At 39.9% G+C, this 24,366-nt stretch overlaps 1 protein-coding gene across 8 annotated transcripts in view; it reads left to right on the plus strand.

The window, feature by feature from the left end:
- Positions 1-17,741, plus strand: part of ZNF484 (zinc finger protein 484) — a 31,403-nt gene extending 13,662 nt beyond the window's left edge. For 7 of the 8 annotated variants that reach the window (XM_064361559.1, XM_012472207.2, XM_012472210.2 and 4 more), the window contains 3 exons: positions 1,867-1,993; positions 2,283-2,375; positions 8,475-14,487. In XM_064361559.1, the coding sequence (XP_064217629.1) occupies positions 1,867-1,993; positions 2,283-2,375; positions 8,475-10,804 (2,550 nt within the window). In that variant the 3' untranslated portion in view covers positions 10,805-14,487. Of the gene's footprint in view, positions 1-1,866; positions 1,994-2,282; positions 2,376-8,474; positions 14,488-17,163 lie in introns of those variants that run through there. The other variant, XM_064361561.1, reaches the window with a different exon arrangement.
- The last annotated feature ends 6,625 nt before the right edge of the window (positions 17,742-24,366 follow it).

The raw sequence follows: 24,366 nt of genomic DNA on the forward strand, positions 1-24,366 counted from the left end.
AGAGGTATTTGAAGAGTTTCTTGAATCCTAAGGGTTGATGTCATTCATAGCCATTACTTCTTCAAATATTGCTTCTTCCCTGCCCTCTCCTCTTTAACTCCTCAGACTCTGATAGGTTATGCCTTTTTACTATGTCACACATGTTCCTAATGTTCCTGTGTTTTTTTTTTTTCTTTAAAAAAAATCTCTGCTTCAGTTTGGATATTTTCTATTTACTTGTCTTCCATTTCAGTAATTCTGTATTTTGCTGTTAAACCTGTTTAAGGACTTTCTAATTTTAGATATTGGATTTTTCAACTTTTGAACTTTGGTTTGATTCTTTATTTAAAAAAACAATTATCTAAAGATATTCATCTTCTCATCTAACTCCAATTCTCTGTGGAACTGTTTCTATTGAATTTTTCTTTCTCTGATTTTGGATATGTGGTCCTATATTTTTGTATGTATAGGATTTGTTTGTTTGTTTCAAACACCAGGTATAAAAAGTTGTAGGCAGGGCTCATACCTGGGAGGCTGAGGTGGGCAGATCACTTGAGCTCAGGAGTTTGAGACCAGTCTGGACAACATGGCAAAACCCATCTCTGCAAAAGATAGAGAAATTAGCTGGGCATGGTAGCATGTATCTGTAGTCCCAGCTACTTGGGGAGCTGAGACAGGACAATCACTTGAATCCAGGTTGAGGCTGCAGTGAGCCGTGTTCATGCCACTGCACTTCAGCCTGGATGACAGAGCAAGACCTTGTCTCAGAAAAAAGAAAGAAAGAAAGAAAAGATGTAGAGGATCTGGATGGTGTTATCTTTCTCCACAGAGGATTCATCTTTCCTTATGTCAGCAAATGGAGGGAAGGGAGAACACATACATCCAGTCAGGCACAGTGTTGAATCAAGGCCAGGTTGAAGCTCTGCTAAGACTCAGTTTACCTCTGGATCACCCTGACTACTGAGAATTTTCAGCTGAGAGCCCTTCTGTCCTCGAGAGACCCTCCTCCTGATAGATGCCCAACTGTTTTCTTAAAGATACTAGGCTTTTGCTTTGCTCTTCAAAGGCTATTTGCTTACATTTTTAGTCTTCTGCCCTGTATGCCCTAGAATTCAGGAAATATCCTGAGAAGAAAACTGCCATGTGTTTGAGTTACGTTGGTTTCTGTCACCCAGCTGCAGCCTTCTATTGCATTCTCCAGTAGATAGGACAAAATGAGAATCCAGGACAAAAGCTGGATTCTCACCTTTTGTCCACACCCAGAATTGGTAAATGCTCCACTGTCAAAAGTGGCTACACTAATCAGCCTCAGTCTTGAGTACCCTCTCCAGTCTTAGCCGCTACATTTCTTGTTACCTCAGCAGCTTTCCAGTGCTTTAAAACGGATTATTTCAGTATTGCATCTGGCATTTACTGTTCATTCTTGAAAGAAGCACTGGACTGCCAAGCTACTGTATCCCATCTGGAAATGGCAGTGCCAAAAAACAACCCTCCCCTTCATACATCACACAGTTTACCATTTAAAGTGTACCAGGTATTGATTTTTAGTATATTCAATCAGTTGTACAACCATCATTATAATCAATTTGAGACATTTTCTTTATCATCCTGATGGGTGTGAGGTAATACAGTTTTAATTTGTATTTCCCTAGAGATTAATGATGTTTAGCATCTTTTCATGTGCTTATTGACTATTAGAATATCTTCCTTGGAGAAATGTCTATTTAAGCTTTTTACCCATTTTAAAAATAATGTTGTTTGTTGTTGTTGAGTTATAGAAGTTCTTTGTTGTATACTCTATCACATTAAAAATAAGGGCCTATCTTGTTTCCATTCTGTAATCTCTATCCTTCACATTGAATAGTTGTTTTTTATTTTTTTTTACAGGAATCAGTTTCATTCAAGGATGTAACTGTAGACTTCAGCAGGGATGAGTGGCAACAATTAAACGTTGCTCAGAAAAGTCTGTACAGAGATGTGATGCTGGAAAACTATTTCAACTTGATATCAGTGGGTAAGCACAGCTCTGCTGGGTATACAGTAGGCTGCAGCTAATTGAGTATTATTTTTTTTCTCAGTAGAATTGCTGAAGTCTGTGTTTTCTGAGGTATGTGGGACTTCTAAAGACTGTAGGACATCTAAAGTGTGTAATGGTTTTGTCCTTATTTTGTCCCATGTTCTTAATAAACTCTTCTGGGTAGTGTGAATATTCCTCTGTTCCCAGTGAACTTTTCTGGAAAGCAAATGGAATGCTTCATTGTATGCCCTCTGAAACCAAGTCCTCTATCATCTCCTGTTAACAGGGTGTCAAGTTCCCAAACCAGAAGTCATCTTCAACTTGGAACAAGAAGAGCCATGTATGTTGAATGGTGGGAACTCCAGTCAGAGCTGTCCAGGTTAGACGGGAACCAAGAACATGGTAGACAGTATGACTCAGCTGCATTTGTACTGGGAGAGGCTATGCACAACTTTGCACAACTTTGATGTGTCATTAATATGACTTTTAGAACTGCTTGGATAGAGCAGTTATTGGACAAGGACCCTTGGATATCTAAATGCTAACCCCACTTAAGACCCCTTCTCATATCAATGCCTTCTTTGCTTGGCTTTTTAGGAGAGAATGTGCCACAATTACCAGTTATTTTGATCATGTCACACCCTACTTTCTAGAGTCCTGCTTTTATGCTTCTCTCTTTCCCTAGAAAAGTTTTATTCTTTCTACCTCCATCAGAGTCTTAGATCATTTCCTTATGCATTCAAATACTCACAGATCTACCTTCTTAAAAAATTATTGTGCATATCATCATCGATGTGTTTATGGCTCCCCTCTTATTTTATTTATTCTTTTCAATCCTCACTCTCCATACTCATTTTTATCCTCCCAGGAGGCAACTGTTCTAATATATTTGACATGTTATGCCATTTATCCTTGAATTTGTGGGATATTTGTAAAACCTGGGTTGTTGGTATTGTGAATTACAATATCCTATTCAGTTTTTTTTTCTCAAATTGGTCCATGTTGCAATGTATTTTTCTAATTGCTACATATCATTCTGTAGTGCACATCTATACCACATTTTACTTGTCCAGTTTTTCAGCTACTATAAACAGTACTGCAATACAATTTTTCATGAGTTATTCTTATCGGAGATGAGACTTTCTTAAGGAAGAGGAGTGGGATTACTTTATCACTGAGTATACTAATATTTAATATGATGAGGTATAAGCACATTATTTTCCAGATTGGCTGTGTCACTCTACAGTACCTGGAACTTTGTACAAGGCTATTAGGTTCCCCACATCCCTACCCATACATACCTGGTATTATCCAAATTTTTAATAATTTAGCTAATCCGATGGGTTTTACATTCTAATTATTATTTAATTTGCATTTCCCTATAAAATATTTTGAACATGTCATTCTGTATCCTTCATTTTTGATGTTCAACTGCTAACATTTTCTAAGCCTCACCCTTGTCTTTTTCTGCCCCACACCTGGACAAACTGAGACAAAAGCCCATGTGTTCCTCCCATTGACACTGGTGGGAAATTCCAACTACATAAGGGAATAGTCAGCCCAGCCCCACCCCCTGCCGTAAACACCCCAAGGCAGTCCTTTCCTTGCTTACTCTAGCCCCATTTGGATTTGATTGGAACTGTCCCCAAAAAGCCTCATTATGTGAGTAATGAGTCTTTTTATACCCTCTTATTGTGTGTGTCTCATCATCACTCTTGACATCTGAACCAGTTTTGGGGTCGGGTCCATTTCTCCTTTGCACGTCATTTACAGCTGGGGCAGTGAGCAGAATGACCAACCAATGACCACCCCCACAGGGGTCTTTCTTCTCTTCCTAGCTGGTTATACTGCCTGCTGGCAAGTATGCACTTCACCTCTGTCCTGTACATAAGCAACCTATATTAGAAGTTATCGTGGACATTTAGAGACAGGTGTAAGGGCTTTGGGCCCTCCTTAAAGTTGCCTGGGCCATGTGTCTCAGCCCGGACCTATCTGTGTCTCAGATTATGTGTCTCAGCTGCAGCATAAGCTCTGAGTGATAATTGGCTCATAGGAACAACTTTTACTCTGTGACTGTTCTTCGTGTGTCTCAGTCAGGCATTGGCCCTGTTGTATACAGCACTCAGGGGAAAGACCAATACCTTGTGCATACCAGGGTCCAGCTATTTGTGTGAAGGAAGACAAGATACAATGTAGCATGCTAAAAGCAGGTGGCTTGCCTTTCGAAATGTTGTCATCCTCTCTTGTAGTTTTTTACTTTTCCCTCTAATCTGTCTTCTCAGATCATTCATTCTGCTCTTCTACTTATTTTTCTTGTTTAGAAAACACCACTTAGATGCCTTTTTCTTACCTCCCAGTCATATCACCTACAACCATGTCTATTTCTCTTACCTGGATTATTCTAATCCTATTTGTATGTGATAATCCCATTTTTTTTTTCTTTTTCAGTATTTCATCTTAGATGCTACTGATAGATTTCATTACTTAAAACATTGTGTGCTGTGTTTATCCTGTCATTGCTACATGGAACAAAACTAAAGTTACTACTTAATAGCTAACATGTGACAGATTCTCCTCTCAGTAGGTTTGTAAGCTAGAGAAAGAATATGGCCTCATCTTTGCAACTCACATTGGTCCCTGTTTTCTGAAACCACTTCTACCTCATTTTAACATTTTCTTTAATGCTCCCTTTTCACTGAACCCTTTGATTATTTTGTGATCTATCTGCCTATTCAAATTATACACATATTTTGTCCAGGCACGGTGACTCATGCCTGTAATACCAGCACTTTGGGAGGCCAGGGCAGGCAGATCACCTGAGGTCAGGAGTTCAAGACCAACCTGGCCAACATGGCGAAACTCTGTCTCTACTAAAAGTACAAAAATTAGCTGGGTATGGTGACGTGCGCTTGTAATCCCCGCTACCCAGGAGGCTGAGGCAGGAGAATTGCTTGAACCTGGGAGGCAGAGGTTGCAGTAAGCCAAGATTGCACTACTGCACTCCAGTCTGGGCAACAAGAGCAAGACTCTATCTCAAAAAAACAAACAAAAAAAGACAAATAATACACATATTTTATGCTCAGCTTTCGCTTACTCCTTGAATTGGACCTATTGCAGCATACAACCTCCAGAAATTCAGAGAAACCTACATTAAATTATATGATAACTGAGTCTTTTACCCTTGTACATTAAAAAACAAAGTTTCTGTAGAAAATAGTGAAATTATATTCTTGAATTTGTGTTATAGGCAGAGGAGGTCATTTTGCTCTATTTCAGAAAAATTTCAGCATTTTTCTTCTAGGAGCAATTCAAAGGGCTAGGACAACTAATTGGAAAGAGAGGATAACTGCATGAAATCTTGAAAATTTCAGTCTTCGTGCATTATACATTTGCTAACATGCACATCTATGCCAATTCAAGTATAAATATGAGTGGTTCAGAGTATCTTTTTGTTGCTTTTTTTTTAAGTTAAAAGACAGAGCCTCTCTAGAGTTGTGGTGAAATTTGAAATTAGTTTTTAAAGCAGAGAACCCCAAATGATTAATGAAAAACGGTGAATTTTGAATAGAAACAAAAGATCAGAAAAAGGAAGATTAAATGAAGAAAATGAAAAGACTATATATTTAGATTCAGTAACAAAATAGACTGCAGTGTTCGTCCCTTTTCTGTGGCCGTAATACTGGGCAACTCTGTTTCCATGGCCATTCAGGGACAAAGTTTCTAGAAAGTCATTGTACCACCATCCACTAGGGCAGGGGCTGACAAATTTTTTGTAAAGGCACAAAAGTAAATAGGCCTTGTGGACCATATGGCTGCTGTTACAACTACTCATTTCTGCAGCTATAGTCCCGAAAAAGCTAGAAAATATATCAATGAATGTGTGTGGCTGTGTTCCAATAAAAACTTTGTAGACACTAAAATTTGAATTTCATATAATTTTCACATCATGAAGTAGTATTCTTTTGATAAATTTTTTGACCATTAAAAAAACGTAAAATCTATTCTTAGCTCTCCTGCAGGGACCTGGATTTGGCCCATGGGCTTCAGTTTGCTGACCCCTGCCTTAGGGCATTGCCAGCTTCACAGACTGGTTGCTGCCAAGTTGGAATATACTGGTGGGAAAAGAAGGGGTTTGTAGGAGACAAACCCACTTTCTTAAGACATTGGCCTTATCACAACAGATACGATTTTTACTCCCACTGATCAGTGAAAAAGCGTTACTCAGTCCTACCTAGTGACAAATGAAGCTGGACAAACCTAGTGTTGTGAGGCAGCCATGTACTTGGCTACAAGCTTAATATTGTGAAGGAAGGACACAGGTTTGATGGACAACTTCTCCTCCTCTGATGTCTGGTTCTTTCCTGTTACATCTTCTACTAGATGCATTTATCATATCAGTACCCCAAACCAGGGATGAAGATTTGAACCATAGGCCAGGTGAGATGGCTCATACCTGTAATCCCAGCATTTTGGGAGGCTGAGGCAGGCAGATCACTTGAGGTCAGGAGTTTGAGACCAGCCTGGCCAACATGGTGAAACCCCATCTCTATTAAAAATACAAAAATTAGTATTTTTACAAATACATGTATGGGGTCACATACCGGTAGTCCCACTTACTCATTTGGCTGAGGCAGGAGAATTGCTTAAATACAGGAGGTGGAGGTTGCAGTGAACCAAGATCGCACCACTGCAGCCCAACCACTCCAGCCTGGGTGACAGAGTGAGGCTCCATCTCAAAAGAAAACAGACCAATTGATATATAGAGTTGATTCAAGCAAACAGAGAAATGAGAGAGTCTATATGAATATAACAAATATTCAGATGAGACTTTGGACTGATAATTAAAAAAAAAGAAATATAACAAATATATATACATTTTACTGTTTACTGTTTGGCCAACTTAGGATGATTAAGCTATCATAATTTTGCTATAAGCACTAATAAATTAGTATTTAGGGCACAGTGGATCATAGAGAAAACACAAAACAGGAAGATTGTGAGGATTTACAGATTAAAGATAAGAATCTAGACTCAGAAATACTTCTTTTAAGCCACAGAGTTTGTTCCTCTGACAAATCACTCACCATGCAGTTCTACTACATTTGCACCAAATTGGAATTTCTTCCCCAATTACTAAATATTCGATTTAGGCAATTACTAAACTCTTCTATGGCTCAGTTTCCTCATCTGTAAACTAGAAACAATAATAATACCAACAGCGAAGGGTTGCGATAAAGTGCTTTTTGTTTTTGTTTTTAAGAGACAGGGTCTCAGCTGGGCCTGGTGGCTCACACCTGTAATCCCAGCACTTTGAAAGGCCAAGGCAGACAGATCACTTGAGGTCAGGAGTTTGAGACCAGCCTGGCCAACCTGGTGAATCCCTGTTTCTACTAAAAATACAAAAATTAGCCAGGCATGGTGGCATGCACCTGTAGTTCCAGCCACTCAGGAGGCTGAGGCACAAGAATCCCTTGAACTCAGGAGGTGGATGTTGCAGTGAGCTCACCATTACACTCCAGAGCCTGGGCAACAGAGTGAGACCCTGTCTCAAAAAAGGAAAAAAAAAAAAAGAGAGAGAGAGACAGGGTCTCACTCTGTTGCCCAGGATGGAGTGTAATGGTGCGATCATAGCTTAATGCAGCTTCAAACACCTGGGTTCAAGTGATCCTCCTGCTTCAGCCTCCTGAGTAGCTGGGACTATAGGCACATGCCACTATACCCAGCTAATTTTTTGTTTTATCTGTAAAGATGAGAGTCTCACTATGTTACCCAGGCTGTTCTCAAACTCCTGGACTCAAGCAATCCTCTCATCTCAGCCTCCCAAAGTCCTGGGATTACAGGCATGAGCCAGCAATAACACCTGGCTGGGATAAAATTTAGGTAAATTAATATAGAACTTAGAACAGCACATCTAAATGGTATTGTTTATCATGTCATAAATGTATTAATATTATTATACTATATATCATTGTATTATTTATTATATATAAATAGATTATTATACCTATATATTTATGTATATTTAAAATGTTCATGTACATTTGTTATACTTACATTGCCTGTCTCATTTCCCTGTGTTTGCCTTGGATCAACTCTGTGTATCAATTAGTCTTTTTTTTTTTTTTTTTTTTTTGTGGAAACAGAATCTTGCTCTGTCACCCAGGCTAGAGTGCAGTGGCACAATTTCAGCTCACTGCAGCCTCTGCCTTCAAGCCATTCTCTTGCCTCAGCCACTCAAGTAGCTAGGATTACAGGCATGTGGCACCATGCCTGGATTATTTTTAGTAGAGATAGTATTTGTAGTGTTTTTGTAGAGACAGAGTTTTGCCATGTTGCCCAGGCTGATCTCAAACTCCTGGCCTCAACTGATCTGCCCACCTCAGCCTCCCAAAATGCTGGGATTACAGGCATGAGCCACCACACCTGGCCTTATTTTCTGTTAATTGTTCTTTCTGTCAATCTTTTCTTTCTTTTTTAGATGGGAAAATTGGTTTTGAACCTTTACAACAGAGAATGTCTGAAGAAGTTTCTTTCCAGTCTGAGAGAATTAATCTCTTCACAAGAGATGACCCATATTCCATTTTAGAAGAGTTGTGGAAAGATGATGAACACACAAGAAGATGTGGAGAAAACCAGAACAAACCTTTGAGTCGTGTTGCCTTTATTCACAAGAAAACACTAGCTAATGACAGGGTCTGTGACTATAAGGATATTGGGGAAATAGTTCATGTAAACACACACCTGGTTTCCTCAAGAAAAAGACTTCATAACTGTAACTCATTTGGAAAGAATTTGGAGCCTATTATCACCTTATATAATGGAAATGCAACAGAAAATTCTGATGAGATTATTGGAGATGGTGATATTTTTACTCATATGAATTCTCATACAGTAGTGACTGCTTGTGAATGTAATCAATGTAGGAAGCCTCTCCATCACAAGCAAGCTCTCATTCAACATCAGAAAATTCATACTAGAGACAGCCTCTATTTGTTTTCTGACTGTGTAAATGTTTTCTCCCAGAATTCACATGCCTTTGCACATGAGAGTGTTTGTACTGAAGAAAAGCAGCATAAATGCCATGAATGTGAGGCAGTCTTCACTGAGAAGTCTCAACTTGATGGCCATCAGAGGGTTTATGCAGGAGAGAAACCTTGTGTATGCAGTGAATATGAGAAGGATTTTTCCCTCAAGTCAAACCATCAGAAAACTCCTAATGAGGGGAATTACTATAAATGCAGTGACTACGGGAGAGCCTTTATCCAGAAGTCAGATCTGTTCAGATGCCAGAGAATTCATTCTGGAGAAAAACCCTATGTGTACAGCAAATCTGAGAAAAACTTCTCTCAGAATTCAAACCTTAATATACATAAAAAAATTCATACTGGAGGGAAACACTTTGAATGTACTGAATGTGGAAAAGCCTTCACAAGGAAATCAACACTAAGTATGCATCAGAAAATCCATACAGGAGAAAAACCCTTTGTATGTACTGAATGTGGGAAGGCCTTTATCCGGAAGTCACATTTTATCACACATGAAAGAATTCATACTGGAGAAAAACCCTATGAATGCAGTGACTGTGGGAAATCCTTTATTAAAAAATCACAACTCCATGTGCATGAGCGAATTCACACAGGAGAGAATCCCTTTATATGTTCAGAATGTGGGAAGGTTTTCACTCACAAGACAAATCTCATTATACACCAGAAAATTCATACTGGAGAAAGACCCTATATATGTACTGAATGTGGTAAGGCCTTTACTGACAGGTCAAATCTCATTAAGCACCAAAAAATTCATACTGGAGAGAAACCTTATAAATGCACCGACTGTGGAAAATCATTCACCTGGAAGTCACGGCTCAGGATACATCAGAAGTGTCATACTGGAGAGCGACATTATGAATGCAGTGAATGTGGGAAAGCATTCATTCAGAAGTCAACACTAAGTATGCACCAGAGAATTCATAGAGGAGAAAAACCATATGTTTGCACTGAATGTGGTAAGGCCTTCTTCCACAAATCACATTTTATTACACATGAAAGAATTCATACTGGAGAGAAACCCTATGAATGCAGTATTTGTGGGAAATCCTTCACTAAGAAATCACAACTCCATGTACATCAGCAAATTCACACAGGAGAGAAACCCTATAGATGTGCTGAATGTGGAAAGGCTTTTACTGACAGATCAAATCTCTTTACACACCAGAAAATTCACACTGGAGAAAAACCTTATAAATGCAGTGACTGTGGGAAAGCCTTCACTCGGAAGTCGGGTCTCCATATACATCAGCAATCCCATACTGGAGAAAGGCATTATGAGTGCAGTGAATGTGGGAAAGCCTTTGCAAGAAAATCAACACTTATCATGCATCAGAGAATTCATACAGGAGAGAAACCCTATATTTGTACTGAATGTGGAAAATCCTTCATCCAGAAGTCACACTTAAATAGACACAGGAGAATTCATACTGGAGAGAAACCCTATAAATGCAGTGACTGTGGTAAGTCTTTCATTAAGAAGTCACAACTCCATGAGCATCATCGAATTCACACAGGAGAGAAACCATATATGTGTGCTGAGTGTGGAAAGGCCTTCACCATCAGATCAAATCTTATTAAACACCAGAAAATTCATACTAAACAGAAACCCTATAAGTGCAGTGACTTGGGGAACATCTTAAACTGGAAGCCACAACTCAGTGTGCCTCAGAAATCTGACACAGGGAAAGTAGAGTGCCCAATGCCACAATTATGGTATGGGGACTCAGGAGGTGACCAAGGCCAGCTTTCTTCTATCTAGTTAGAATTATGAACATCTGGATTATATAGCTGATATCCAGTTACACATATGGGGAGATAGTATTGAGAGTGTTTAAGCAATGTATAGTGGCCATATTTGGTTACTTAACAGATATTGGTGTTGTCAAGCTCCTGAAAATAACACTAAATGTGCAAGGAGATGACTTGCAGTCTTGCTTCACTTTTTGGGCAAACAGTTTTATAAATTCAGGGCTGTTGAGTTTTTCTTGTTCTGGGTACTATTCAATATAGACACAATAAAATTCATAATGAGTACATTGTCTAAGCAGCCTAAGGACACTGAGATCAAGACAAAAGGAGGGCAATTCAGGTCTATACTGAAAATAAATCAACAGTTTTTGTGAAAATTAACACTAAAGACAGAAAGAAAGGACTCTACTTTTTTTCTCTTTTCTTTGGGAAGTCACCATTATTTATTGTTATATATGTTGGTGTATGCCAGGGCAGCAGGTAGCAAGGAGGTCTGAAATTGCTCCTGGCCTGTTTATCAAAAGCCTATTTTCCCAATGATGTACGCAACAGTCCTCTAACTACTTATCACCTTAGAACTGGCCCTAAGATCATGGAACTTAGCTACAGGGACCCAGCTCTAGATTGCAGCACTTTAGATCCTCAGCTTTGACCACAGAAACCTGCACTTTGTGGATGTTGTTGTTACCAATTCCTGTTTGAAAAATAGTTCAAATTAAGGAAATGGATGTCAAACCCTAAAATTTTTTTCTGATTTTGTTAGTACATTCTCTACATGTTCGTTACTTGATAAATTACCATGAGTTTGTTTCATTAGAAGACAAAATGTAGTTGAACATTTGGAAGACTTCTCCTTTTATCTCCTCGCAATCTCTACAAACTAATCTTAATTAATTTTGTTTTTCAAATTCTCTGTTTTTGAATTGACTTTTTTTGTCTTCTATCAGAAACTGAAAGAAGTGTGTTGTAATTTTACAAATAATTGTGAATTTGTCTACTTTAGAGCTACTAATTTTTGCTTTATATATTTTATCTTTGATTTTACATACAATTTAGAATTGTTACAGTCTTCCTAGTTAGTTGACACATTATCATTATTAGATGTTTCTTTTTATCGCCAGTAATTTTTTGCCTTAAATGTACTATGTCAGATACTAATATAATATGCGTACTGATTAAAAGCTAATGTAAATTAGTACTAACAACATTTCTGAACAAGGGGAAAAGTTATAACATTAATTTCCTTTATTTATCCCTCATATGGTATTGATGTTGTATATTTGGATTCTGTATATGGTGAACATAGCCAATCATTATTTGAGTCAATATCCATTTAAATTAATCCTCATATTTATCGTTTTCATTACTTTTTTATTCCTTCCTGCCCTTTAAGTTTTCCTTTAAAATTATTATTTTTTTCTTACTGAAGAACACCCTTTAGTATTTCTTTTACTGTGAGTCTGCTGGTGACAAATTGTTTTTTGTTTGTTGGCAATGTTTTATTTTGCCTTCAGTTTTGAAGGATACTTTTATTGAAAATAGAATTCTAAGTTGAAAGTTATTTTCTATTAGTATTTTGATGATATTTTCTTTTGGTCTGTCTTTTATTTTTTTATTGAGAAGTAAGCTTTATACAATCACCTTTGTAAGAAATCTGCTCTTCTGTCTTCTTTGAAATTTATCTATTTGTCTTTTTAACAGTTGCACATTGATATGCCTAGGTGTAATTTTTCTATGTGTTTATCCTCCTTGGAGTTTATAATAATTTTTTAATTTGTGGCTTAGTGGTTTTTGGAGTGTGTGTGTTGTGTGCTTGCATGTCTGTGCAAACACATGCATTTTGGGAAATTCCTAGCTGTTATCTATTTATGCATCTGCCTCATTTTCTCTCTGTTTCTTTTAGGGATAGCCTTATTACCTAGCTCTCCTGTTGGCCTGTTTCTAATGGTTGGCATTTTTCTCCAGTTTTGCTGATGTCATATCTCCTTATATCATGATTTTTTATATCACTTGCCAAACAACATATATTAAAATTGTAGAGGTAATAAGATAGTCTGGATAATACCTTCTTCCACAGAAGATTTACCATAGCTTCTAACAGGTGATTAGGCTAGGTCACTAGTAATTCCTGATTGCCTTTATCCAGTCATGTATTGAGATTATTTGAAACTGGGCTTGAGTCTCTGGAAGACTTCTCTTATTTTATTATATGTTCAAAATGTGAACATATAAACCTTATTTCTAGGATAATTTTAGGACTTAGGACTTTGGGAGGTATGTCAGGTCCCTCCTCTTTGGAAAGACTTGAATTCTAGTATTTGCCCTTCAGTCACTTGAATTTGTCAAAAATTCTCTCCAGCCTCTCTTGCCCATCATAGAATAACATAATAATATTGCAGCACCCTAGAACATAGAGAAGAGAGGGGAAAATGATTCACAATCATTATAGCCTGACATTAACAGTATTAGCATTTTTGTGTTTTCAAAACCAGTATTTTCCTGTGGATGTTAAACCATGGCTCCAGCTATAATCATTATGTATATGAATATTTCTATGCATATTTTATAAGGGTCTAATCTTAGTGTGCAACTAATTTTCTACCTCTTCTACAGTACTTTCTTTTAGAAACTCTCTCTCTCTCTCTCTCTCTCTCTCTCTCTCTATATATATATATATAATTGTATAGGCTCCCTAATATCATTTAGTGGCTAAATAATTTTCCACCTTGTGATGTCATACACATATACACATACGCACACATAGATACTCAAAACATTAATTTAGTGAATGAAATTTAATGACTTACAGTTCATGGAAATATCCCTTGACTGCTACTATTAGGTTGACTTCCATTGTTTACCATGATGAATTATGCTGAAATCATTATCTTTATGTACCTAAAACTTTTTTCATATTTAGAATTAATTTCCTAGAAAAACTCTAACAAACAGATTTACTCTATCATAGGTTATAAGCATTTTACAGTCCTTGATAAATTGTGCTTTTCCAGATGATTATGATAATTTACATAAACATAAACGATGTCTAAGAGATTACATCTTGACACCATTGGCACCATCATTAATTTTTCCACTACTAATGGTGTGTACAAAAAAGTGCCATCTAGTTTTAATTTGCATTTTTAATTTGTGAGAAGGGTAATTATTTCATCCATTTACTTAATAATTTATTCCTAAATTTTATAGAAAATTTCAAATGGCTTCATTTTGGAGCTCAGATATATACATATTTGTATATAGTTATATACAAATGATACACATAATTTGCCTATAGGGTTTTAAAAATCAAATGTAAGGGTTGTTGGTATTAGAAAGATATTTAACTTTGCTAAGTTTGCCACAAGGATTGAACCAAATTATTTAAATTTTACTACCTTTTTTTAACAGAAGTTTAATATTTTTATGTTCTTAAATCTAACTCGGGGTATTGTGTATGTGTGTGTTATTTATTTTAAGGATCCTAAGTCTGAAAATATCATTTCTCTATATATTTTGGATAAATATTTGATTTTATTTAGTACGTTATTTGAAAATTTCTTTTACATTTTTAAAATGTGACACAGGTAACCATAAAGTGCATATAATAAGTATGTACAATTTAATAATTATAAAGTGAACACCTCTGTAACCACCAACTAATTCAATAAATCTAACATTTCTAGCATTCTAGAAGCTTCTGGTATGTGGCTGTCTGATCCCAATTCTTTTCCCTCCTGGAGGTTCCCATAAACAACACTGACTGGTGAAAATCATATTCCTGCTTTACAAAAATGATTTCACTACTTAGGACTTAAGTATTCAACTGTAAACTGTTTAATTTTGCCCATGTTTACCAAATATATTGTACCATACTATATGCATTATTTTGTGTTATGCTTCCTTTGCTCACCATTATGTGGTTAAGATTCACCCATGCATCGCATTTAGTTGTAATAAGTTCATTTCCTTTGTTACAGACTACTTACTTGGCACTTCCATGAACAAGTGCTATTATGAACAATTTTATATGTGTATTTTGGTGCAAATGTGCAAGATTTACTCCAGAACAAGTACTAGGAGTAGAATTGCTGGCTGCAGTCTACTCATGTCTTAAACTTCATGTTACCAAACTTTTTTCCAAAATGTGTATACTGATTCACACTCCCACCAGCAATACATGAGTATTCTGTTGCTCTACACTTGTCAGCGCTTAATATTGTGAGAACTTTACTTTTTTTGGTATGGTAGTTTTGAAATGGTAAGTCAGTGTGATTTTAATTTGGAGTTTTCTGATAATTAATGAGGTTGCCCATATATTCATGGTTTTTTTCCCATTTATATTTTATCATTTGTGAAGTGTATGTACAAGTCTTCTGCCTATTTTCAATGGAGATATCTAATTTTCTCATTGATTTAGAGGAATTTTATATTCACCTAGACATTAGTCACTTTTCTGTATAATTTAAAATAATAAATCAAAGTTCACAATTTTAAATTTGAATCTTTTGTGTTGTTTTAAAAAATGATTTCCTACTCTGATATCATAAAAGTAGTTTCCATTATTGTGACTCTAAGTGCTTTCAGATTTTATTTTCTAATATTTAGGCTTGTAATTTACCTGTAATTGACTTTTAAGTATAGTGTGATGTAGTAGCTGAATTCCATTTTGTTGTTTATGAATAATTTCTATTCTTCAGTTTTCCATTTTTTCCTTCTGTTTGGAATTGGAAGCTATATGCTTTGTTTCTATTCCTTTAGTATTCACACAAGACATTCCAACATGCATACCTAATTTATCACAGACTGAAATTAATGGTCCAGGCTGAGCAGCCTTCATTCAAAAATCCGAAATCCAAAATATTCCCTTCCTTTCAGCATCACATTGGTTCTCAAAACCTTTTGAATTTTGAAGCATTTCAGGTTTTGGATTTTGGGATTAGGGACATTCAATCTGTATCTTTATTCTTCTCTTGGACATTACTAAGAGCTCTGAAGACTTAAAGTTCATTTCTCCTCTCATCCAAACTTGTATGTTATTATAGTCATGGATTTTAATTCTACTTTACATTTTTAAGCCAACTACATAGCCTTATCATGGTTTTATGCAGCTAATATTTATTCAGATTTGCCAATGTACCTGCCACTTTCTTTTCTTTTTGTTAACTTGCAAATCAGACCTTTCATCCAAGACCACTTTCTTTTTTTTCTTTTTTTATTCTTTTCTCCTCAAATTACTTTTACCAAAGATCACTTTCTACTGAAAAATACCTTTAGAATTACATGTAATGAGGGTCTGAGTTTTTATTTTTCTAAAATTTATTTTGCCTTTATCCTTAAAAGATACTTTCAGTAGGAGTAAAGTTCTAGCTTGGTAGTGACTTTCTTTACACACAATTAAGTATATCAGACAACTGTCTTCTGGCTTCCATGATGGCTCTTGATAAGGGAGCTTGCAGTCTGTTATTCATTTGAATGTAATCTGTTCATTCTATTTACTTGTTTTAAGTTGGTCTATGTGCTTGGCATGCTGCAGTTTCACTCTGGCTTGACTGGTGTGGATTCTTTCTTCTTTAATTTACTTTGTTGTGATTCACTGAAATTCCTGAATCTTAAGAGCTAAGTATCTTTCATCAATTCTGGTAAACTCTCAGATACTATCTCATCAAATGTTGATTATGCTTCAGTCTCTCTTTTTCTACAAATTCTGATTAGATATATTTTAAATCTTCTCATTCTATACTTCAAGTCATTTCTCTCAAAGTTCTTGATATTTTTTGTCAATTAGTGTTATGTTTTGAGTATTTTCTTTTCTCTTTATCTCTCAGTTCACTAATTCTCTCTTCAGAGGTATCTAATCTATGTGTGGGGTGGGGTGGTGGTGTATATTTCAGTTGATTCACTTGTTTGCTTGTTTAGGAAATTCTATTTGGCTCTCTTTTAAACATGCTGGATTGTTTTAAATATTTTCTTTGGTCTATAAATTTTAAAGCTTGCCTTTTACTTCTTTAAGCATAGTAAGTATAGCTGTTTTAAAATCTGCATCTGGTACTTCCAATATCTGAAGTATTTGCACACTTGTTCCTGCTGGTTCCTTATTTCCATGTGTAGGTTAAAAAATTTGTTATACTAAGCTCTGCATTTTCCCTAAAAATAAAAAATTGATTTGGGAAACATTTGCATAAGGGGGAATCCTCTAGAGAGGAGTCATGTTTGTTTCTGCTATGAGGTGTTTCCAGATGGGGACCATGTTAAACTATCTTTATAAACTGAGGGCTTTGGTGCCATCTAGTGGTTTGAACTTGTGCTGCAAATCCATGCAAACTTACACAGCTTCTCAAGGATTTTCTTTTTGTTTCACTCAATCATTAGGTGAGTCTGCTTGCACTTCCTGGCATGGAGGGTAATAAAGTTGACTTCCGGAGGATCATCCTCACTCTCAGAGCATGGCACTCTGTGTCCCAGGCTGATGATCCATGGTCTGGCATTGGACACCCACCTGAGCTTCAATTCCAGTTCTCCATATTTGAGGTCCGAGAAACAAGGCTTAAGGTCCTCAGGTTGGGCTGATGCTCTTGGGACAAAAGCAGCTTCCTACCCTGCTTCCTCAAGGTACTCCTGTTCACTCAGATTTTTAGCTAATTCCTTATTATTTTGTCAGGTTTTTTTTTGTTGTTACATTTAGGAAGGATTTTTTTTGTATTTTATTTATAATTTTTAGTTTTAATCAACAGTAGCCTGCCATAATATCAGAAATTAAAAAGTCCCATGTGACTCTCCTCCTTTCCTTTTCCCTCTTCCTCTCCCTCTCATGTTCTGAAACTCTGAAATCCCTCCCTGATTTACATGGGTGTCTGGTGAGGTATTAGAACCTAAGATTCTTTTTCCTTTCCTACTGCTAAACAATTATCTCAACACTAGACTCTGAAAATAAATTTTTAATTGTGACATTGAATTTCATATAACACATTCATAGAACAGTTTGTGCCTTTCTGTGCTTTTCTGATCCACGAATCCCATTCTCTGATCTTGGATAGTCTCCTATTTTTTCTGATTATTCAGTCTTCACTCTTTTTTTTTTTTTCTTAAGACAGAGTTTCACTCTTGTTGCCCAGGTTGGAGTGCAAAGCGTGATCTCAGAGCAGTTTGGTAGGCTATGGCAGGCGGATTGCTTGCGGTCAGAAGTTCAAGACAAGCCTGGTCAACATGGTGAACAGCATCTCTTCTAAAAAAAAAAAAAAAAAAAAATAGCAAGGCATGGTGAGTGCCTGTAATCTCAGCTACTTGGGAGGCTGAGGCAGGAGAAGCATTTGTACCCGGGAGGCGGAGGTTGCAGTGAGCTGAGACTGCGCCATTGCACTCCAGCCTCAAAAACAACAGCAAAACTCCATCTTAAAATAAATAAATAAAGAGCCAGACGTGGCCGGGCATGGAAGCTCAAGCCTGTAATCTCAGCACTTTGGGAGGCCCAGGCAGGAGGCTCCTTTGAGCCTAGGAGTTCAAGACCAGTGTGAGTAACCTATCAAAACCCCAGGTGTACTAAATATTTTTAAAAATCAGCCAGGCATGATGGCACATGCCTGTGGTCCCATCTATTCAGGAGGCCGAGGCAGGAGGATCACTTGAGACCTGGAAGTCAAGGCTGTAGTGAGCTGTGGTTGCACTGCTGCATTCCAGCCTGGACAACAGGGTGAGACCCCATTTTAAAATAAATAAATATATAAGAAAAAGCCTGATATGGCTGGGTGTGGTGGCTCATGCCTGTAATCCCAGCACTTTGGGAGACCAAGGCAGGTGGATCAAAAGGTCAGGAGATACAGACCAGTCTGGCCAACATGGGAAAACTCCCGTCTATACTAAAAATACAAAAATTAGCCATGTGTGGTGGCAGGAACCTGTAATCCCAGCTATTCGGGAGGCTGAGACAGGAGAATCACTTGCAGTGAGCCAAGACCACGCCACTGCACTCCAGCCTGGGCAACAGAGCTAGACTCTGTCTCAAAAAATAAAATAATATAAAATAAAAAATAATAAAATCCAAAACAATTCAGAGAGGGTCACTCGATAAAGACAAGAGATGTCCCAGGACTCCTCATCCAGTGATCCCCAGCAAAAGGCACCACCCAGGGATCCAAGGTTTGTGCTCACCCACCAATTTCTGAGTCCCACTCTGTCACCCAGGCTGGAGTGCAATGGTGCAATCTCTGCTCACTGCAATGTCCACCTCCCAGGTTCAAGTGATTCTCCTGCCTCAGCCGCCCCAGTAGCTGGGATTACAGGTGCCCACCACCACACCCAGCTAATGTTTGTATTTCTCCAGAGCTGAAGTTTCACCACGCTGGCAAGTCTGGTCTCAAACTCCTGACCTCAGGTGATCTGCCCATCTTTACCTCCCAAAGTGCTAGGATTACAGGCATGAGTCACTCCACCTGGCCACACCTGGCTTTTTCCTATATATTTATTTACTTATGAAAGGAGTCTCACTCTGTTGTCCAGGCTGGAATGCAGCAGTGCAACCACAGCTCACTACAGCCTTGACTTCCAGGTCTCAAGCGATCCTCCTGCCTTGGCCTCCCAAGTAGCTGGGACCACAGGCACATGCCACCAAGCCTGACTGAGTTTTTAAATAGTTAGTACAGCTGGGGTTTTGATATGTTACTCACACTGGTCTTGAGCTCCTAGGCTCAAAGGAGCCTCCTGCCTTGGCCTCCCAGAGCACTGGGATTACAAGCATGAGTCCCATGACCGGCCACATCTGGCTCTTTTATTTTATTTTATTTTTTAAGATGGAGTTTTGCTGTTGTTTTCCAGGCTGAAGTGCAATGGCTCCATCTCGGCTCACTGCAACCTCTGCCTCCTGTAGAAACCATTGTCCCACCTCAGCCTCCCAAGTAGCTGGGATTACAGACACCCACCACCATGTCCAGCTAATGATTTTTGTCTTTTTATTAGAGATGCTATTCACCATGTTGGCCAGGCTGGTCTCGAACTCCTGACCTCAAGTGATCCACACACCTCAGCCTACCAAAGTGCTGGCATCACAGGTGTGAGCCACCGTGCCTGGCCCACATCTGGCTTGTTAAAGCATGCACCACATGGCTTTATGTCCTCATTGTTTTCCTCCTGAATCTCCTTATACAAGACTCTCTGGCTGGGCCTGGCACAGTGGCTCACGCCTGTAATCTCAACAAATTGGGAGGTTGAGGGGTGCGAATCATTTGCAGTCAGGACTTTGAGACCAGCCTGGCCAACATGGCAAAACTCCATCTCTACTAAAAACACAAAATCTAGCTGGACTTGGTGGCACATGCCTGTAATTCCATCTCCACGGGAGGCTGAGGCAGGAGAATCGCTTGAACCCGGGAGGTGGAGGCTGCAGTGAGCCGAGATTGTGCCACTGCACTCCAGCCGCGGCAACAAAGTGGGACTCGGTCCTAAAAACAAACAACAAAAAGACACTCAGGTGGCCCCGAGCCCTCAAGCCCTTCCCTCAGCAGACACAGCCTAAGGCGCTATCTGCAGAGAGCAGGATTATGGGTTGTAGGCGACTCGTGTAGGTGAAGTAGAGGAGAAAAGGGGACCCCTACACCAGAAGGAGTTTGCAGGCTTTGCCAGGGAAATAGGAAGGCAGCCACTGGCTCACAGATGCAAGCACAGCATCGAAGGCATGTCCTGAATTGCACAGCCAGAGGGACCACTGCCCAGAGCTCCACTCACACCCTCCAACCCTCTAGTCACACAGGCACACATTCACACACACACTACAGTTGTACACACACAAATGTGCATTCACATACACACTAACAGACATACAGATACACACAGACACACACAGACATGCATTCACATACACAGACACACACTAACACATAGACACATTCACAGACACACACTCACAAACAGGCATTCACATGGAGTCACTCACACAGACATATATTTACACATTCACATGAATACAGACACTAACACACAGACACTCACAAACACACACATGATAGACATACACTAACACACAGAGGTGTGCTCACATAGAGACACACACACACACAAACACATAGACATTATCACAACGCTAATGTCTCTCAATGTCCTATGACAGGTGGCACAGCCTTGCCTTGCACTGAGGTCCCACTGCAGTATTGGGGTTCCACTGTAGTATTGGGGTCCACTCACCCACAGACAGTGCATCTCCAGCCCCAAAGTAAGCATTTCCTGGTGCTGCAGGGCCTTTTGCTGGGGAAGATGCTGGTCAGCCCAATATTCAACATAGAATCTGGGCAAAGCCAGAATGACCTGCCCCAGGCTTGAGAGCCGAGCACACAGCCCCTCTACACCCAGCACCATTCAGACTCTGGCACCCCTCCTTCCATAAAGATGTGTCTGTTCTGTTTGACTGAAACACGGTATTCCTGGTTGGTCCTTCAGCCACAGGGGAGGGAGGAAGAGGCTGCAGCTTGCAGGGCAGGGGGTTAGGATAGAGAGGGGCAATGGCGTGGGGACCTCCTACTTGTAAAGAATGATGGTGGGGACCTATCGGAGGGATGGAAGCCTCTCCAGTGCCTGGCCTCACAGGTTCTTGACCTTTCTGCCTCCTGGGATCCTCTGCACACGTCCCACCCCCAGCCCATCCAGGGCCTGTGACCCACAGCCTGTGCCTCCTGTCCCTCCCAGCACTGCCCTGAGCCTACCCTACCCAGCCCCCACAAGCCCTGCTGCACCCCCAGGGCTGACCTTCCTCCCTGCCAGGCTGGATATCTCGCCTCTCTTGCCTCCACCTTGACCTCTCTGATGGGGCTAAATGGAGGCTTCTGTTCAGAGAACAAGGTGAAGGAAGCAAACTACAGGCCCTGGGACCTGTAGTTTGCTTCCTTCACCCCAGTTTTTTTGAGATCCTATCTCAAAAAAGAGAGAGAGAGAGAGATAGTGTAGTGTTGTCAAAAGAACAGACAGATACTTCAATGGAACAGGACAGGCAGCTCATATTGTATATGACCCATATAAAATGGTCAACTGGCTGGGTGCAGTGGGTCATGCCTGTAATCACAGCATTTTGGGAGGCCAAGGTGGGCAGAGCACCTGAGTTCAGGAGTTTGAGACCAGCCTTGTCAACAAGGTGAAACCGTGTCTCTACTAAAAATACCAAAATTAGCCAGGCGTGGTGGCAGGCATCTATAATCCCAGCTACTCAGGAGGCTGAGGCAGGAGGATCACTTGAACCCCAGAGATGGAGGTTGTAGTGAGCCAGAATTGTGTCTCTGCACTCCAGCCTGGGTGATACAATGGGCTCCATCAAAGGAAAGAATGAAAGAGAGAGAGAAAGAAAAATAGAGGGAATGGAAGGGAAGGCAAGGGAGAAGGCAACAAGGCAGAAGAAGGCAAAAGGCAAGTCAAGACAAAAGGCAAGACGCAAGGCCAGGCCACAAGGCAAGGCAAGGCCGAAAGGCCAGGACAAAAGGAAACACAAGGCAAGGCCACAAGGCCAGACCACAGGGCAAGCAAGGCTGCAGGACCAGGCCACAAGGCAAAGCAAGGCAAGGCTGCAAGGCCAGACCACAAGGCAAGGCAAGGCCGCAAGGCCAGGCCACAAGGGAAGGCAAGGCAAGGCCGCAAGGCCGGGCCACAAGGCAATATGTACAGATTAGGAGTGAAATGACTGAGTGTGGAATGTAATAACTGATTTACATTCCCTCAGAAATTGCAAACTATTGCTGTTTTGATTTACAAGTTCCTGAGAAAGTATATTAGTTTTTTGTTTGGTTGTTTTTTTTAATCCAGCTATATCATTTTGTTCACTCAGAGTTTATCACACTTTCCACTTATCCCTCTCGCCTTTCATCAGAAAATTGCAGGGCCACTGATGGCCTGTGTGACCAGATTCTTCCCCAGCATTGCATCAAATATGCAAGCTACCTGTTAAAGATCAAAGAGATAAAGAAATACATGTAATCGCCTGATGGGTTCTTCCTGCCCACTGCACAGACAAAACTAATTCACTGAGACCATGGTACTGCAAAAAAAGAAAGACTTTAATTGACATGAGGCTGGCTGTGCCACGTGGGAAATGAAGTTATTACTCAAATCAATGTCTCTGAAAATTCCCAGACTAGGGTTTTTCAAGGATAGTTTGATGAGCATGGGGCAAGGAAATGGGTGGTGCTGATTGGTTGGAGATGTAATCATAGGGGTGGGAAATGGTCTTCGTGCACGAAGTCCACTTCTGGATGGAGACCACAGAGAAATCACAGGTCCAGGTAGGTCAGAAACACAAAAGTCTAAAAGAAAGAAAAATTTTTTTTTTTAAGATGGAGTTTTACTCTGTCACCCAGGCTGCAGTGTAGTGGCACGATCTTGGCTTACTGCAACCTCTGCCTCCTGGGTTCAAGCAATTCTCATGCCTCAGATTCCCGAGTAGCTGGGACTACAGATATGTGCCACCGCGCCCTGCTAATTTTTGTATTTTAGTAGAGATGGGGTTTCACCATGTTGGCCAGGCTGGTCTCAAAATCCTGACCTCAAGTGATCCACTCACCTCGGCCTACTGAAGTGCTGGGATTACAGGTGTGAGCCAATGTGCTCAGCCTTTAATTTTAAAAATTTTTATTTATTTATTTTAGAGTTGAGGTATTGCTATGTTGCCCTTGTGGAACTCCTGGGCTCAAGCCATTCTCCTGCTTTGGCCTCCCAAACTGTTGGGATTACAGGCATGAGTTCCAGTCCTGTGTATTCTCCATAGCTCCCAGTGTGACCATTACTAGAGGCAAAATTTAAATCAGGGGTTGGGGATGGAGAGGGAAGTGGGGCAACATATTTGACTTTGAAGAGATTTTCTGCAAATTTTGGAGGAGTGGGTGTGCTACTGACATCTAGTGGGTGGAGGCCAGGGATGCTGTCAAACATCCTACAAAGCATGGAACAGACCCCATACAAAAGGATTATTCCATCCCAAAAGTCAACAGTGCTTAGGTGGAGAAACCCAGGGCTCTTGCCAATGAGATGAATTGTTCCAACCAGCAGACTTCTTGACACCTACCTTCTTCCCATCCCTCTTTGTTTCTGAGATTACCCCACTATAAGACATTAAATAGGCTGGACACAGTGGCTCACACCTGTAATCCTAGCACTTTGGGAGGCTGAGGTGGACGGATTGCTTGAGGGCAGGAGTTTGAGACCAGCCTGGCCAACATGGCAAAACCCCATCTCTATTAAACATATTTTAAAAAAATTAGCTGAGTCAGGCATGGTGGCTCAACGCCTGTAATCCCAGCACGTTGGGAGGCAGAGGCAGGCAGATAACCTGAGGTGGGGAGTTCAAGACCAGCCTGACCAACATGGAGAAACCCCGACTCTACTAAAAATACAAAATTAGCTGGGCGTGGTGTCGCATGCCTGTAATCCCAGCTACTCGGGAGGCTGAGGCAGAAGAATTGCTTGACCCCGGGAGGTGGAGGTTGCGGTGAGCTGAGATTGCGCCATTGCACTCCAGCCTGGGCAACTACGTCTCAAAAACAAAAAAATTAGCTGGACGTGGTGGTGCACACCTGTAATCCCATCTACTCTGGAGGCTGAGGCACTGAG

Source organism: Aotus nancymaae, unplaced genomic scaffold (assembly GCF_030222135.1).
Source record: "Aotus nancymaae isolate 86718 unplaced genomic scaffold, 86718_ANA_hifiasm-v0.15.2.pri h1tg000041l, whole genome shotgun sequence".
Classification (NCBI taxonomy): Eukaryota; Metazoa; Chordata; class Mammalia; order Primates; family Aotidae; genus Aotus; species Aotus nancymaae.